The sequence below is a fragment of the Acartia tonsa genome, chromosome 6, assembly GCF_053477335.1.
Source record: "Acartia tonsa isolate MP-2025a chromosome 6, ASM5347733v1, whole genome shotgun sequence".
Lineage (NCBI taxonomy): Eukaryota > Metazoa > Arthropoda > Copepoda > Calanoida > Acartiidae > Acartia > Acartia tonsa.
In genome coordinates this window covers 23643679-23663480 of record NC_137265.1, presented here as the reverse complement: position 1 = coordinate 23663480, position 19802 = coordinate 23643679, and the positions used below count along the sequence as shown (strand labels likewise).

General features: G+C 30.7%; 1 protein-coding gene across 1 annotated transcript in view; it reads right to left on the bottom strand.

The window, feature by feature from the left end:
* Nucleotides 1-1849: 1849 nt before the first annotated feature.
* Nucleotides 1850-19802, bottom strand: part of LOC145322169 (uncharacterized) — a 36500-nt gene continuing 18547 nt past the window's right edge. Inside the window, exons 5-8 of the mRNA XM_080163999.1 lie at nt 18192-18248; nt 16205-16294; nt 11948-12067; nt 1850-2763 (exon numbers count right to left, since the gene is read on the bottom strand). Of these exons, the coding sequence (XP_080020125.1) occupies nt 2715-2763; nt 11948-12067; nt 16205-16294; nt 18192-18248 (316 nt within the window). The 3' untranslated portion in view covers nt 1850-2714. The remainder of the gene's footprint in view (nt 2764-11947; nt 12068-16204; nt 16295-18191; nt 18249-19802) is intronic.

Sequence of the window (19802 nt, the reverse complement as noted above, 5' to 3'; positions counted from 1 at the left end):
CTTAAGCTTTTTCCCGAGTAAACTGTGAATAAAAAAGTTAAAATTTGCCAACCTAGCATTTCAAAATTACCATATTTGCAAATATGGTTGAAAATTTTATTTCAAATATAAGTATTTATATAAGCCATTAGAAGCATAGATAAAAGATTTCTATAAGTTCTATCAATCCGTAAGACAATCTCTTTTAACAGAAAAGAAATTTTCTAAGAAATTATGAAAGATAACGGTTTGATTTTTATGCTGCGCTTTTTTGGACTTAAATCTTTATTTTCTATATTTGAACACATTATTCAAACTTTAGATTTATTTTACAAATCAACTTTTTTTCACCTTACAATTTGATGATACATGAATATAAAATAACATTTTGTTTCAAAAAGAAGTGCCGCAACAAAAAGTTACAATTAAAGATTAAATCATAAAATTCTTTTATCAAGTTTGTTTTTAATTATATAAATCTGTCAAAAAACAATAAAAAAGCCAGGAAGATAGGGATGGTACAATGGATCTAAAAATCAATATTTCTGGCTGTCTTGGACTTTGGGTACTTAAACCTTTACAACTTTTCTTATTTTCTAGATAAATCTGGCAATAAAATTAGAAATCTTAAATTGAATTAACTGCCCATTGTCCCTTACCTATATCCACCTATATTCCTGAAGAAACCGTAAATTTAAATGCCATACCAGGGATCTAAAGGGATCAGACAATAGCTGATAAAAAATGATGTATATTCCCAATTATAATACACAATTACCTTTTCTGTAATTTACGTATAGTGGTTAAAACGTTTGGACACTTAACTTAATGAGCTAACCAATGAATTCAATAAGCCCCCAAAGTTGTTAAGCCAACGAATAAGAAGACGTTATCATAAAACTTTGGAGACTAGTGTAATAAATATTGCCCAATGTCCCCCTCCACCCTGGTCTTTTACAATTAAATCAATATAGAGCAACAATAATATTAATATATTTAGATTATAATTATAATAAAATGGAAGATATACAAACTTTCCCGATTTTGTATAATTTTTGAGGAACACGACTCCAGTTACGTCATATTTTTCTTTCCCGAAAAAGGGAAGGGGGAAAGAAAAAAAAGGGAAGGGGGGAAGGAAAAAGAGATGGGAGAAAAGGGAGTTTTCCCCATCTCTTTTGAAGAGATTTTCTTCCCCCCTTCCCTTTTTCGGGAAAGAAAAATATGACGTCACTGGAGTCGTGTTCCTCAAAAATAATACAAAATCGGGAAAGTTTGTATATCCTCAATAAAATGCATATAAAGATATATAAAGTTTCAAACCCTAATTAAAATAAACTATCTAATTTGGCAACAAAATATATAAAAAGAGATTAAACTTTTTCAATTAAGAAAATTTAATAAATGCATATATGCCTAAAACTTGAATATATATAAAAAAGTTTTTGAATATTAATTAAAATTTTATCAATAGTTTTTAAAATTAAATACACTAAAATACTTTTATAGTAATATTTTGAAATTCGGTATGTAAAAATTTTTTTTTCATCAAAATTCATTCTGTTTAATTTAAGATATAAATACTATTTTACATATAGTAGGTATGTAAATAATTTTTTCGACAAAATTCAATAAGTATTAATTTAAGATATAAATAAAATTTTACATGAATTAGGTATGTAAATAATTTTATTCATCAAATTTCATTAAGTTTTAATTTAAGCTATGAATAAAATTTTACATAAGAATAAAGTTTTTAAAATCTCCAAAAATTGATACTTTCCTGGAGAGTTTAAGTATTACAAAAATCAACTGGTATTCATTTCACATCCATAAGTAGCGAAGCGCAAAGAAAAACGTGGATGGAAATTCCGACAAAATGATCAAAAGAACAGATTTTCAGTGGTCATAAATAAAAAAAATTATTTGAAAAAATTACCTTTCACATGACTTTTTATGTTTTAATATTTATATTTATGTTGCATGACTGACTGACAGAACGACGGTCTAAGTAAATTATATACTAGTTTCTAATTCGTATGAAGAATCTTCACAATAAATTTTAGCCATATATCTTAAATAACATCTAAGAAAATCACATTTACCAAATAGGAAAATTATGGACTGACGGACGGACATGCAGACAAAGTGAATTTTAAAGTAGCTTTGCTCTTAAATAAATACAGGGTAAGATGTAATATATTTTTTAAAATCTTAATATAAAATCTAAAATTTACATCTTTACAAAATAAATTTATTATATATGTTTTTGGCTAAATAACAAGTGAGTTGCCTAATTTAACCCACTTACCATTAACAGAAATTCTATCCTTGACATAAATTGTCATAAAATGCCAAGGGTAAGTGGGTTAATAAACGCCCATAAGTTACTATGCTCAGTAGATTAGAATATGGGTTTAACCAAATATTTTAAATTAAAAAAAAAAGATGAAATAAATCAGATTTTGATTAATACTAGTGTATAGTCATTTATGGCATCGTATTATGGACAGCTTTCCGCGGATTGTAAAATTTTAAACTTTAAGATTAATTCTACCCCTCTTAAGGCCAAAAAATTGGTATTTTTTTATGACTTTTATTCTCATTCGTGAAAAATTGGGAAATTACGGCACTATACATAATTTTTCAGTATGGCCCGAAAACAGTTTAAATTTATATTGGAAAAAACTTTGAACAAATAATTAAATAGGTATTTTATCTTGTTTGTTGGTGAATTAAGGAATGCTGAGGGCAGATCTTCTCAACGCATACTCGGAGTGAGAACTGAAATAAAAAAAAAGATATTAGTTTCATAATGGATATATTATTATTTGTATGTTGCACCACATTTTCAGGTACTTTAATAGAGTGAAACTTGAAGCTGGCTAAAATAACAATCTGTCTGCCCCATGAACCCAGTTACCTCAACATGTAGATTGGCAGAACTGAATACACAAAATATAAATATATAAGTTTTGACAAAATTATACGTAGATTTGCTGCAAAACTTCTGAAATACAGATTACTGTTTAAGGACATACTGATATTTTCAGGAATTGATTATAAAGATGCTTCGCTCATAATATTGTACCTTATTGTAATGGGAATCAGTACTTCAAAAATGACGAAGCCCAAACTGTACCACTTTTAATTCCTGTGACGTCATAAAATAAGGGCTTCGTCTCCAAAAAACAGATAAATTATGTCACATAAAAACTTTTGTTAAAAAATTTAAATAAACAGGTCTAAAATGGACATACGGACATTCTGGTAATGATTATAGAGTTGCTACGCTTTCTAAATCGTACTTAACTACTAAAGGAATCCCCATGCAAAGTTTGATATCGATAGGACAATTCTAACATGCCTAAATTAACAAAAACAGCTATCCGTTACCTGTGCGTGCGTCCGTTTTAAAAATTGAATTAAAGGATTGTTTAATGTTTAATGCTATAGTGAATGTAAGGAAAAGCATCGCAAACAAACTTACATTGTTGCTTTTTTATATCAAAGTATTTTTTCTCTGTGTGTAAATCCATTTATAATGTTTGTTTGTTTGTTTTTTATCAGGAAACTAAAGGGTAAGACAATGGCCGATAAATTTAATTACCCATAATTATCCCCTTCAGTAGTTAAATTAGTGGTTGAAACGTTCGAACTTAATTAAGCAACCAATCAAAATTTACTAAAGTCCCAAAAGTCAACCTAGTAAGAAAACGTTATTAAAAAAACTTTGGGAACTAGTGTATTAAACAGCCTATTGACTCCTCTCTCTCTGGTTTTTTTTTACTGTTTACAATCAAGAACCATTCTTCCAGTTTTTTCCCTAATGCAATTCTGTACGATGGCGCACTCAGTAATTTTATTTGGGACAGTTTTAGTAATTTTCTTTCACATTCAATATCCCATTATGTAAAGTAGTAAGTTTTTTTTGTCTTTAGCTAAAGATTTCGACAATTACTGTACCTGTTGAGTTCTCTTTTTTTAAGGAATCTACATGTAAGTCTATGGATGATTTTAAGCAATTTTTATACACTCCTTACCCCTCGAAGTGCTTAAATTGTTTGTTTTCAGAAGGAATAAAGTATACAAGCATTGTTAGTTTTTATAAAATGAAATTTGATAACATAACAAAAATTATTTTTCGATCCTATGAGACATGTTTTAATAAGAAAGACTCTTTAAGGTAAGTTCGTCAATTTACAAATTACACCCTTGATCTAACGGATAAGATAATGGCCGATAAATTGATGTCCATCCTCAATGATGATGCACAAAATTACACCTTCTGTAGAATAAAATTAGTGGTTGAAACATTTGAACCCTGAAACTAAATGAATAAACTAATCAAATTCAATAAAAGGTTGTCAAGCCAACGAATAAGAAAACGTTTTTATAAGCCCAATGTCCCCTCCCTCCCTAATTTCATCAAATACTTTGCTAATTTTACAAAAGTTAAAATATACCCAAAAAATATGTATACAGGAACTCCCAAAGCGTAAAAGTGGAAATAAAACATATATGGATATTATGACAGCGGAAAAATGTGGTCAAATTCGGTTGCTAACATATACATCACTTATTGGTCAGTTCGTTAATCCAGTAGGAAGGGAGAGGATGGGGCAAAGGGGGTGGATGGGGGGATAGTTATTTTAGCCAGCTACAAGAGTACATGATAATCTGGTGTAAGATCCAAGTAATAATAAACGATTATTGTATTGCAATATTTTTATCTGTTTTTCTCTTTCTTGTATACGCGCCTACAGCATAAAGAGTCTATGATTTAATTATTGTTTCCAGACAAAAATATCTAATGCAAATATTTATTATCCGCACCACTATAATATTGTTTTCTTTTTTTTGGGGTGAGGAAGTTCTTTTTACCCTCACTTCTCGTGTAATCTCTTTTGATTTAGTGGTACAACAGCTACTCTATAATTCGAAATGCCTGTCTGTCCGTCCATCCGTCATGCTTTAAAAGACATGAAAACTTATTGTTTTAAAGGTTCCGTAATTTATATTATTTCCTTCTTTTTCTGATATATACACTGATACAGGGTGGGGCAAATAAGACAGGACAAATTCTAACTTCTAAACAAATGAACATAAAATCGTCAATTTTAAAGATTTTATTGATTTTCAAAAACTGGCAAGCAAAATAGGTATATGACTATACGCCGCCAGCCTTAATGACCGACTCTACCTGCCCTCTCAACCGCCAGCAGGTCCAGGTCAAAATGTACCTGTCCAAGCTGGCGCAGTTCTCCTTGATAGTGGCAATGAGGGAGGTCTTTGTGGTATGGGCACGTCTATTGATGCATGCTTCAAGGTAACCCCAGGCCCAAAAGTCCATTGAATAACGATCGGGCTGCTGGGAGGCCACATTTCATTAGGAACGTGAGTAACCGCAGGATCCAAATTCGCCAAATTTTCAAGCTACCCTTATACACTGAGGCTCTTAATGGACCAAAATTGAGCTATAACGACGATCTTTACCTTTTTTGGAAATGGCATGAAGTTTCAGCTAGGGTTTCAGCGCAACCCATAGTCTAAAATGAGTTTTAAGGTTCAATATGGGTCCCTGGAGTCAAGAACCGAGAAATTTTCACGAATTTTCACGGTTTTTGACTTTTTTTACATCTAAAAATCTGCCCCGTTTCACTTTGCTGGAATACTACGGCCAAGCCATTTTAGATAGAGAGCTCTAGTCTTTTCTAGTGTCCTACTTAAGTATCTAACAGTATCCCCAGCAAGTTGCATAACTCTACCTCACCTGCAGATAGGCTGAGGTCAGATTTAGTGGGCCCTAGTCGAGAATCCAGATTAATCTACCGGCGCATTTGGAATTTGAACATATGCGCGACCAGCTCGTTGTACACGTCCATCTTCGTCCAAAGATTTTTTTGTGCTGAAAGGTCATTACCTAAGCTTTTTATAGTGTGGTCAAACGTCCTGATTGGTCGAGTAGTTTTGGCGCTATGGCCGTTTAAAGTTTGTCCGGTCTTATTTGCCCCACCCTGTAGTTATTAAACAAAATAAACCAAAATTAAAACTTTTGGGGTAAATAATAATTCTAAAACCCCGAAGACCAAAAACTATAAATTGCTTCATGCTAAAGAATTAAAGATATACATATAGTAATACCAAGAGAAGAAAAGAGACATTTTAGTCATGAAAAAAAATCAGGGGAAAAGTAGAGGAAAGAAAAATATAACTTATTAAAAATATACAGTTTAAGCCCAGACATATAACTTAAATTTAAAAAGGACATTTTTTTCCATTTCTAGCTAGAAAAAAATGAGGGAAGAACTAAAAAATAAAATTTTATTCTTAATTCTATTTTATAATCTTTTGTCTAAAGCTTAAGATCTTAATATCTCAATTGGGTTCTCTATTTTAGGGAAGCTTCATACGTGTCTCTATATAGATGATTTTCAGCTTTTATAGTTTTAGATTTTATTTTTGGGATGGTTTTCTAGAATACAGGGGCATTTATGCAAGGGGCACATAGTCATACACTAGTTGTTTAAAAAGTAATAAAAATTTCATTTTTTTGCAGTTTTATTCAATAAACTATACATTAAAGTATAAAATGTTATAAATTACATTAAATGTAAGTGACTCAGACAATGTTAGACTCTAGTTATATAGAAACTTTGCTTTGCTTTGCTTCTCTTAACTTTTAAAAATGAATAATGAAAATACATAAATTTGATATTCAGGTCAGAAAGTTTCATCTTTCCTAACTTCCTATAGGAAACATAATTGGATGTAGAATATACGTGGAAATTAACTTCAATTTAGCTTGCTATTTCCCCTCTCATTTATTGGTCGGGTCATTAATGAAATAGGACTGGAGAGGATAGGTTAAAGGGGCAGGATGGGGATGATAGTCATTTTAGCCTTAGAACATAAAAATCTGGAGTAAGATCCTAATAATAATAAATCCAGAAGAACAGAAAGAAAGTTTTAATGTTTTGTTAATAATATAAGTTTTAAATTTTGACTTTCATTTTATTGGTTGAGATAGGCAATGAGGAATAATCTTCTTGATGGTCTTCAATTATTTTTTTTGCAACTTTGCATATGTATGGATCTTGTCATCCTTGACATTCATTCATTTTTTCACTATTGTCTTGTCGGATTGTTTTTATTTATATTATTAATTGAATATACATATCAATATAACAATTAATTATAAATAATATTCCTCGCTACATCATGAAGGATTATTATACCTATGATATAAAGTAGTAAGGTTTCATGTCTGACGCTAAAGATCTCGTAAATGATCAGTTCTAATAGTTTATAATTTATAAGGAGGCTTTATAATTGTCTTATGGTGGTTTTAAGCTATTTTTTAATAGTAATATCCCTTAGAGGCAAGAAACGGATCAATTAATAATTTAAGAGTAAAAGATGTCTGATTTTCTACCGAAGGATCCAGCTAACCGCAGAACCGATATGTTTACAATGTAGATCGACATGGATCAGGGGAGGTTTTGGGGGGAAGATACCACGATCCTCACAAGAGAAATTACCTCAAGAAAATGACCCCTTAAAACTTTTTGTTTCACCTTTCAAAACTAAAATTGAACATGGGTTGACTTAATTAACTACCCCCCCCCAAAAAAAACAAAAAAACACCACATAATTTGCCCTTGATGCCAATAAGGGACATGTCCGCTTTTATATGCATAAATAAGGAAGATTATTATCAGTGAATAGTGAAAGAAAAAATCCAATAAATTCAAGAAAGAAATATGGAATAAAAATGGCATTGTGCTTCAGAATTAGTGTTAATAAAATTTCTAATTTTTATTTTTATGTCAAATATCACAAATCAAAGGGTTGCAAAATTCGTTCTTATACAAACAAAATAATATCTGATTATGAAAGAAATTTGAGTTTTAAAATTTGATTTTTGCTAATACGTTGATGCAACTTTGTTATCAAAGATGAATTATAAAATTAAGATGGGTATATATTTAAAATTTAGCTTAAAACAAGAAATACAACATCCATAAATCCATAAGTTGGGACATTTTACTAATTAAACGTAGCACAGGAAAAAAAAACTAGAGTTCATAGCGGTTCTAAAGATATGCGTAACATTTTTTCTACTATTAAATCAAGCCGCGCAATTTAAATTTTTAAAAATGTCCGCATTTTTTTTGCACATCTTTAGCGAAGCACATAAAAATCATGCTTGGAAAAAGTTAGTGAATGAGCAGATATTCAGTGATCAAAAGAGAGATAATATAGGACTTTAAATTTAGTTTAGGACTTAGACCTTAAATCTAAAATTTACTTAAAATACTTCTATGCCCTCTAGGCGTCAGAGGATTAGAAAACTGTCCTTCCATCAACAGATCTATAGTATAGATGTATATACAGACAACTACCTTCCTTCATTTTTCAAAGACCTCTTTTGTCTGCTTCTAAATAATTTTCTGCTACTTAGCTGTGTTAATATAAGCGATACCATTGGTTGATTTTCAATGACCCAATAGAAAGGTTGTACAAGACGATTGCGATGGGGAGATATATTATCCCTCTAGTGTTTTACTCTAACCTTCCACCTATCTGTCTTAATGACGTTTAAGATCTCGCTAACTAAACATGAATAATTTACCATTTTACCCTCCTACTGTATGAACGGACTGAATATTAGCAACCTAAATTGACGACAATTTTTCAATTGTCATAATATCGTTGTATATTCTAGCTACATTCATTTATTTAACCTTTTATCCCTACAATATTTGAAATATTGGTCTCAATTTGTCTATTCTTAGAGGCGGATATGTACATTTTTTACAGATTTTTATAATAGAGTAAGCAGAGTTTGTCTTTTCCTAGAGGTAGATATGTACAGTTTTACAATTAGAGTGAGCAGAAGTTGTCTATTTCTAGAGGCGGATTAGTGTATAAGAGATAAATCTAATGTCTAGAAACCTAATAAATATACTGACTAGATACGATTAGTCTACAACATATAGATCTAATGTCTAGAATCCTAATACATATACTGACTGATATGATATGATTAGTCTACAACTGATAGATCTAATGTTTAGAAACCTAATACATATACTGACTAGATATGATTAGTCTACAACATATAGATCTAATGTCTAGAATCCTAATACATATACTGACTATACATGATTATAGTCTATAAGAGAGAAATCTGATGTTTATAAAGCTAATACATATACTGACTCTACTTGATTAGTCTATAAGAGATAAATCTAATGTCTAGAAACCTAATACATATACGACTCGATATGATTAGTTTATTACAGATAAATCTGATGTTTAGAAACCTAAAATATATACTGACTAGATATGATTAGTCTATAAGAGAGAAATCTAATGTTTATAAAGCTAATACATATACTGACTCTACTTGATTAGTCTATAAGAGAGAAATCTAGTGTTCAGAAACCTAATACATATACTGACTCTACTTGATTAGTCTATAAGAGATAAATCTAATGTCTAGAAACCTAATACATATACTGACTATATATGATTAGTCTATAAGAGAGAAATCTAATGTCTAGAAACCTAATACATATACTGACTCTACTTGATTAGTCTTTAAGTGATAAATCTAATGTCTAGAAACCTAATACATATACTGACTATATATGATTAGTCTATAAGAGAGAAATCTAATGTCTAGAAACCTAATACATATACTGACTAGATATGATTAGTCTATAAGTGATAAATCTAATGTCTAGAAACATAATACATATACTGACTATATATGATTAGTCTATAAGAGATAAATCTAATGTCTAGAAACCTAATACATATACTGACTAGATATGATTAGTCTATAAGAGAGAAATCTAATGTTTAGAAACCTAATACATATACTGACTAGATATGATTAGTCTATAAGAGAGAAATCTAATGTTTAGAAACCTAATACATATACTGACTAGATATGATTAGTCTATAAGAGATAAATCTAATGTCTAGAAACCTAATACATATACTGACTATATATGATTAGTCTATAAGAGAGAAATCTAATGTCTAGAAACCTAATACATATACTGACTAGATATGATTAGTCTATAAGAGAGAAATCTAATGTTTAGAAACCTAATACATATACAGACTCTACTTGATTAGTGTATAAGAGATAAATTTAATGTCTAGAAACCTAATACATATACTGACTAGATATGATTAGTCTATAAGAGATAAATCTAATGTTTAGAAACCTAATACATCTAATGACTTCACTTAATTAGTCTATAAGAGATAAATCTAGTGTTCAGAAACCTAATACATATACTGACTAGGTATGATTAGTCTATAACAGATAAATCAAATGTCTAGAAACCTAATACATATACTGACTCTACTTAATTAGTCTATTATCAATAAATCTAATGTCTAGAAACTGACTAGACATAAATATTCTATAAATGAGAAATCTAAAAACATTATGATTATACACACACATTAAACTAAATATGGTTAATCTATAAATAATAAATCTAATGTGAAAAAACCTGATGCTCGTTTTAAACTCAAGGGAATTCAATTTTAGATATAGATACTTTGATGGAAGAAAATATTTTTTCCTGCAAAAATGGACAGAAAAAAATTTATTCTTATTTTAAATATTTGATTTTTTTTATCAAAAAAAAACAAGCAAATGATGACAATTTTGGCAAAAATTATGCAACCCACAATCTGTACAAGAACAGTAAAATATAATGCAGGTTTAAAAACGAAAATTTGTAAATGTAATTTTGCTGCATAGTCTTTTAATACTTGGATTTTACACCAGATTTTATGCAGTCTGATAATGTGATGCTCGCAATTGGCTTAAATAAGGATACCACCCGTCCATCCCCTTTAACCCACACCATCCCATCCTACTGGATGTACGAACAGACCATCAAATGAGGTCCATGTTAGCAATCTAAATTGACGACAAATTTTTCACAACTACCAAAAGTACATTCGAAGTCCCCTTTAAGGTCAAACAGAACAAATAATAGAAATAATTAAACAAGGAGGAAAAAACATCAGACGAGAAGCTTAGAAATTTTTAAAATCTCATCCTTGCTGCCATTATAGAAACCATAATCTGAGCATTTAAGGAAATACCACTAATAAAGGACAGACTGACAGAAAAAAATGAAGTATAAAGTAGAAGCACTCATAAAGCAGTCAATACATAACAATACAGAAGGATGGACCAAGGACGTCTAAGCTTTTCTGAAGGGGTAAAATGAGGGTGGTAACTTATTCTATTTATTTTGAGAATAATAAAGTATGGCGTTTTTAAAGTTTGAGGGGGGTAAACCACCTATACCCCCACACCCGACCTTGGACGTCTATGGGATTGACATACCAATAAGAATAAATTAAATAGTAACTTTGCACTTACAAGATAAAGAATTTAGGAATGTGGAGGCAAGAAGAATGTGGAATAAATTACTTTCTTTAATTATAAAACTTTGTCAGATGAATCAAATAACATGAAACAGAACACCATATACAAATATACAGAGTGTCATTGAATATTTTAAAATAACATGAAAAACACGCCACATACAAATATACAGGGTGTCCCAGAATATCATAAAATAACATGAAACACCACTACATATACAAATATACAGGGTGTCCTAGAATATTATGCAATAACATGAAACACCACACTATATACAAATACACAGGGTGTCCTAAATTATTTTAAAATAACATTAAACAACAAGCCACATACAAATATACAGGGTGTCCTAGAATATTATAGAATAATATGAAACACCACACCAAATACAAATATACCTGGTGTCCTAGAATATTATGAAATAACATGAAACACCACACCATATACAAATATACAGGGTGTTCTAAAATATTATGAAATAACATGAAAAACTACACCATAATAAAATATACAGGGTGACCTAAAATATAAAGTTACCTTGATTGTGAGAAGCTGCCAGGTGTGGCAACGGCAAAACCAAATGGAATCATAATGAGAAGGATAAGGCTAAATACTGCAACACCAATGTAGAACACAAACATAAGCACCATCAACCACCTACAAAAAAAAACATAATCTATTAACAATACCAGGGAGGGAGGAGACATTGGACTGCTTATTACACTAGTCCCCAAAGTTTTCATATTTGATAAACGATAAATTGGCGTACATCCCCAATTAAAATTGACAAATTAAGGTTATTGGTTTAAATATTTAGACACTTCTAGCTTAAACCAACCAATAAAGGTTTGATAAAAGCACCAATGAAAAATTTTATAAAATTTTGGTACCAGTATGATTTAAAGAGTCCTATGTCACCTTCTCTCCCTGTAATAATATAAGTAAAATAATGCATAAATTACGTACAGAGAGAGGAGACAATGGGCTGGTTATTACACTAGTTCCCAAAGTTATATGATAACGTTCTTATTTGTTGGCTAAACAACTTTGGGTTGAATTTTCATTGGTTGGTTTATTAACTTGAGTGTTTAAACGTTGGGGATGTACATCAATTTATCGGCCATTGTCTTATCCCTATAGATCCCTGGAAATACTGCATAAATTAACGTACAGTACAGACCTATATGTTCATTGTTCAAGGTAAATATGAAAAAAATGAGAAATAATTCAATTTAGGAAGGATAGAAAGAAATGAATGAATGTTATGACCATAAGCGAAGCTTTTCCATAATTAGAGTCGGCCCGTCAGTATGTTACGGTTAGCTTTTTTCATTAATTTAGGCATGTTAAAATTGTCCTATCGATTTCAATCTTTGCATGTTGATTTCTGTAGTAATTAGGTACGATTTAGAAAGCGTAGCAACTCTTTAATCGTTACCAAAATGTTCGTACGTCCATTTTAAACATGTTGATTTTTAACTTTTTTGACGACAATTTTTTGTATGATGTAATTATCCTATTCATCTGATTTTATTAATTAGATTCCTCGGACAAAAAAGTACAATATTATAAGGGTGACATCTCTATAATCAAATTCAAAATTGTAAGTATGTCCTTAAACAGTATTCTGTATTTAAGAAAATTTGCAACATATTTACGTAGAATTTTGTCAAAACTTTTATATTTATATTTTGAATATTCAGTTCTGACACCCCTAATATTTCAAAGCTTTGCTTTTATGGATGTTGTCATCCTTGTTATCAAAATTTTATTGGTAATAATTCTTTTCTACTTCTTATAAAAATGATAAAATAAATGAAAATTTGTTAGGTATTTTCTATTTCATTTTAGGTATCAATTCATCCTATTATATAAAGTATTAAGCTGTTTTTGTCTGTAGGATCTCACTAACTGCTAAACAGATATGGTTCTCTTTTACAGTATAGCTTCTCATAGGTCATGGGGATGAGAGGGCGAGTGGGACAGGAAAGACCTTAAAAACAGATGGATCTATTGACGTCACACGGTTATAGCAACTATTCTATTACTAGTTTATGAAATAAAGTAAAGTAAATCCTTTAAAAAGAGTTATATAATTCACTTCCTTAAATAATTTATTAGTGCATAAGATCAGGGGATCTTAAGAGACAAGACAATTGGCAATAAATTAATGCACACCCTCACCCTTACTCTCTGAAGAATAAAAATTGTAGAAAAGTTTAAACACTGCTATTTTGATTACCCAAACAAGATTTGATTAAATTCCCAAAAGTTTTTAAGTCAACGAATGAGAGAACGTACTTATAAAACTTTTAGGGCCAGTTAAGTTTACAATCCAATGTACACACCCTTCCTTGTAACATCTCATTCAATATGTCTTAACTCTTGGCTTAATTTTAAAAACAAGGATAACAACATCCATAAAAAACGGAGCACAAAAAAATGATGGTTGGATAAAGCAGATAAAGTGAGATATATAGCTGATGTTTAGTCATCAAAAAGAAAAGAAAAATGCCTTCGTACGAAATTGGCTGCTCAAGATGATTTTTAAAAACATCTATCTATCTTCGATAGCAGTCGATAAAATTACATTTCCCAAAGAGCATTACGGAGTAAAAGACAGACAGACAAAGTGAATTATATAGTAGCTGCGCTACTTAAAAAAAGAAGATGAAAGAGTTAATAAGTTATTAAGCCAAACTTTGTAGACTAATTCGATGTGGCATAAAAATTTCCGACGTTCATTCATTTCCGCATATTATCCAGGGAGGAAGGGGCGGTTTCTTAGTACACTAGTCCCCAAAGTTTTTTAACAAAGGCACAACTTTTGGGTCTTTATTAAGTTTAGTGTCCAACCATAGTTTCAACCACTAATTTTAATCCACAGATGGGGTAATTGTGTGTATCAACATTGTTGATGTACATCAATTTATCGGCTATTGTCTTATCCCATTATATCCCTGATCTCATTTTGTCACGAAAAAAAGATACAATAGCAATTGAATAAATGAAACAGAAGAAAGGGAAAGTGATTGAACACAAAAAATCCACATCCACAAAAATTGTACGCGTAAAGGGAGAGACAGGGAGTTTTTTTCCGCTCAAGCACCCCCAAGGGGGAGATTTTAAAAGAATGATATCCGACAATTCATAATTTAATTTCACATGAAAGAATGCTCTCTTGCATTTAGGAGGAAGTAATGGACCAAAACTTTAATATTATTTTAGGTTTAAATAGCGTTTTAAAACACAAATTTACTTATCTGCATTACAAAATATATAATGAAATTCGATATGTTACGCGGATATGATCGCACACTAAATTTTGCCCAACAAAACTAAAATAATATATTAATTAGATATGATAAGGAAAATTTATTTAAAATTTGAATACATGTGTGTACAAAATTAATAGTCATGTATAGTCGTAAATTGTATTAATTTGTTGCATCATGTTTAAGTCAGCAACTGCTTTTTGTAGGCCAAGGCATTCTGCAACTCATGATATTATTGTCTAGCAGCTCGTATTAATTTAGTTTATTTAGCTACACACAACTTCCCCTGGTTGTGTAAGAAGGGAGATTATTAAGTGGTTTGGATACTTAATAGTCACGTACATAATATCTGTACAACCCTTATCCTCTGCGGAGAGCGTCATTCATTACGTTGACTTAATTTGGGACACCTGCCATACTCGGCGAGGGTGAGGTAATAAAGAGTAGCTCCCTTGAGACAGCGGGTCAAGGCACAATGTACTTGGGCGTGGAGCTTGATGGCCCCAGTGGCTATACAAAAGTGTCTCGTCCTTCTCCATGACTACTTAGGTCCAAACACTAAGAAACTATGGCTACACACACACACACACAGCTACAACGAAATTTAGGATTAGATGTGAACCTATCAACTCATAAACAACTAGAAGAAAAGGTTACTCTTTACTTTTTTTACTTCGCTTCCTATAGATGTTGTCATTCTTGATTAACTACTCTGAGTCCTTGAACTACTCCCTGAGTCCCTGAACTAGTATAGATGTTGTCATCCTTGATTAACTACTCTGAGTCCTTGAACTACTCCCTGAGTCCCTGAACTAGTATAGATGTTGTCATCCTTGATTAACTACTCTGAGTCCCTGAACTAGTATAGATGTTGTCATCCTTGATTAACTACTCTGAGTCCCTGAACTAGTATAGATGTTGTCATCCTTGATTAACTACTCTGAGTCTCTGAACTAGTATAGATGTTGTCATCCTTGATTAACTACTCTGAGTCCTTGAACTACTCCCTGAGTCCCTGAACTAGTATAGATGTTGTCATCCTTGATTAACTACTCTGAGTCCTTGAACTACTCCCTGAGTCCCTGAACTAGTATAGATGTTGTCATCCTTGATTAATTACTCTGAGTCCCTGAACTAGTATAGATGTTGTCATCCTTGATTAACTACTCTGAGTCCTTGAACTACTCCCTGAGTCCCTGAACTAGTATAGATGTTGTCATCCTTGATTAACTACTCTGAGTCCCTGAACTAGTATAGATGTTGTCATCCTTGATTAACTACTCTGAGTCCTTGAACTACTCCCTGAGTCCCTGAACTAGTATAGATGTTGTCATCCTTGATTAACTACTCTGAGTCCTTGAACTACTCCCTGAGTCCCTGAACTAGTATAGATGTTGTCATCCTTGATTAACTACTCTGAGTCCTTGAACTACTCCCTGAGTCCCTGAACTAGTATAGATGTTGTCATCCTTGATTAACTACTCTGAGTCCCTGAAAGAACAGCAATTACAAATCTTACCTTAGAATGAAATCATTAACTCTTGATGAAAGTGATGTAGCAGTTTCATCAAAAACACCCAGGATAGGAACTATGCACCAGGCGGAATATCTAAATTTAAATTGTTTTCAAACTTTAAACCATGTCTGTCTATTGTCCTCTTCCTCCCTGCTTAAACCAAAAGCAAGCAAATATGTTTTATAAAAAAAATGGATTTTTGCACCGTGAGGTTATATTATCCATATTTAAATTATATTTACATTTATGTATCCTATTATATGTATAAAGCTTGTTTATTTTGGTTTAAGATAAGGTTAGCCACTGAACCGATTGAGTTCTCATTTTATGCGACGCTTCACATAGGTCTCAAGATGGTATTAAACTATTATCTACTACGAAATAAAATCCTATAGATGCTACAGGCACATCTGATATTACTGGTAATATAATTATTTAATTCTTATCTAAAAGTGTTTATTGTATTGTCGGAAAGAAAATAAATATGACTGAGAATATCAAATGCAATATTTAAGTCAAGCTAACAATAAATAGCAGATTTTCCTTAAATTTTTGTAATTTTATTTTGTACTTTATTTAATAAAATTAGTTTAATTTTTGTACACGATTTTCAAATGAATCTTTCAAAATATTCTCAAAAAAATAACATATCTAATTTCAAAAATATTTTTTATATTTTTATTGCATTTAGATTATATTTCTTTCATGTTAAAATTGCATTTTTAAAATAAATATGTAATTGTATTTGCAATAATGGATATAGTATACGTGGAAATTGGTAAAGGTTCTTGCATATCCTGATAAATGTTTCTATCAAAAGACAATATAACAATACCGCCCATCTCCCCCCCTGACCACTGAGGAACGTAATGATCAATATCTGAGGACTATATTAGCAAACTAAATTGTCGGCAAGAATTTCCCTGTCATAATATCCACTTATTCTAAATCCATTTTTTCAATGCTAAAAAGAGAAAATAATGAGAGTTTGAAACTAAATTCAATATCAGATTGATACAAAAATCTGTTCCAAAATTTTAAAATACCGAGAAAAGAGGAATGTATATTTTGGCCAGCCAATATCTCTAATTATTTCATGATAAAATTAAGGATTATAACATAACATGTGACAGAAATATAAATGAAAAAGTTAATTTAATTTGCAACAGGTTACATTTTTTGCAAGGAATATTTATCTTTTTTTGTTGCTAAAAAGCAGGTATACACGTTTCCATTCATATCCTTAATAACACACACTAGTCTTATACCACTTGCATATCTGGAGGGATATAATCCAACCAAACTGGGGAAAATGTGAAATCCATTTTGCTAGATTTTTTTCGGTTACAAACTAGAAATAATTCATTTTTTAATTCAATTACACCATTTTTCTAATTATAAATCATATTATTTAGACAAGCTTAAAAGTTACAAATAAATAAAAATTCCTCTTCAGATGCACTATCCCTTGTTCATGATTACCTGGAGCTAGATGAGATGATACTTTGTGAGTCAGAGTTTACAACATCATCACTCTTTATCTATCTATCCTTTGTCCATGATTACCTGGAGCTTGATGAGATGATACTTTGTGAGTCAGAGTTTACAACATCATCACTATCTGTCTATCTATCTATCCTCTGTCCATGATTACCTGGAGCTAGATGAGTTAATAATTTGTGAGTCAGAGTTTACAACATCATCACTATCTATCTATCTATCCTTTGTCCATGATTACTTGGAGCTGGATGAGATGATACTTTGTGAGTCAGAGTTTACAACATCATCACTATCTATCTATCTATTCTTTGTCCATGATTACCTGGAGCTTGATGAGATGATACTTTGTGAGTCAGAGTTTACAACATCATCACTATCTGTCTATCTATCCTTTGTCCATGATTACCTGAAGCTTGATGAGATAATACTTTGTGAGTCAGAGTTTACAACATCATCACTATCTGTCTAACTATCCTTAGTCCATGATTACCTGGAGCTTGATGAGATGATACTTTGTGAGTCAGAGTTTACAACATCATCACACAACCTGAAATAAAATAGATATGATAGTAGCGGCTAGAAAGCAGTCAATAAATTAACAATGAATACCATGAAATACTTGTAAAGAAGGTGTATCAACTATTTTTTTTATAGCTAGCCGGTTCTTTTAGTAAGTAGTAGATGTAAAATTTTTCATAGAATTCAGATATGCAATCGGTTTTTTTGTAGACCTCTTATTTTTTAAGTAATTTAAGTTTAAAAAAAAAAATTAAGTCGATTTTAAGGTACTAAAATGCAACAAAAAAAAGAAAGAAAATGGTCATTATGAACAAAAATAGTAAGATCTTTAATTTGACACCTTACTTTTTCAATTCTGTCAGGTAATTATTGAAAAAATCGATTTTTTTTAACCCACGAGAATAAAAACTTTGAACTTAATTTTATTATTTCACAAATAAAAAAATATGGGTTCATATATACCTTCAGAATCAGAAAAATATTACGAATCCATTGTAAGCAAAATTGAAAAAAAAAGTTTACAATATAGTATATAAACTACAATAAAAGGAATTATATGAAAATATCATATTATATTGTACAGGCAACGTCTTAATTCTTCAATTGAGTATAAAAATGGGAAGGGGGTAAAGAGGGGGTAAAGAGGGGGTAAAAAAGGGAAGACAATAGTGTTGCCTGAACAAAAAAAATAATTGGCCATTTCTTTAATTTTTTTATTTTTTTATTTTTTTCAATTTTGCTTACAATGGATTCGTAATATTTTTCTGATTCTGAAGGTATATATGAACCCATGTTTTTTATGTCTGTTTGAGAAAATATTTAGGTCTAAAGTTTTTATTATACCGAGGTTAAAAAAATAGATTTTTTCAATAATTACTCAACAGAATTTTAAAAGTAAGGTGTCAAATTAAAGATCTTACTATTTTTGTTCTTACTGGCCATTTTCTTCTTTTATTTTGTTGCGTTTTAGTACCTTAAAACCGACTTAATTATTTTTTTTAAAAACTTAAATTACTTAAAAAATAAGAGGTCTACAAAAAAACCGATTGCATATCTGAATTCTATGAAAAATTTTACATCTACTACTTACTAAAAGAACCGGCTAGCTATAAAAAAAAAAGTTGATACAACTTCTTTACAAGTTTTAGGGAATCTAAACAATAAAATTCATAGTCCTATTCATTATATTAGCCAAGAGAATCTCAAATTTCTCCAAGTGGACGTACCAAATCTAGTTATATAGAAGCTACTCTTTATATATATCCATAATTTGTGTGTCAGAATTAATAACCTCATCATATAACCTAATTATATTAATTAGAATTGCTACTCTACGTTTCTATCTTTTCATATTTTGCGTAACGTACTTTAACTTTCACATTTTAAATCCATTTTAATGCAAAGTAAGCTTAAGATCTCGGAAAATGATGGTCCGTATAATTTTTACTTTTCAGTAAATTTTAAAAATGTCATGGGGTGGATTTAGGCTATTTTAGCAACCTTTCCTTCCGCCCTCCCCTAGAGGCTAGGGTCAAATCAACTAGTGTTCTTCATTTTTAACTAAGAATATTTTAGTTACGCT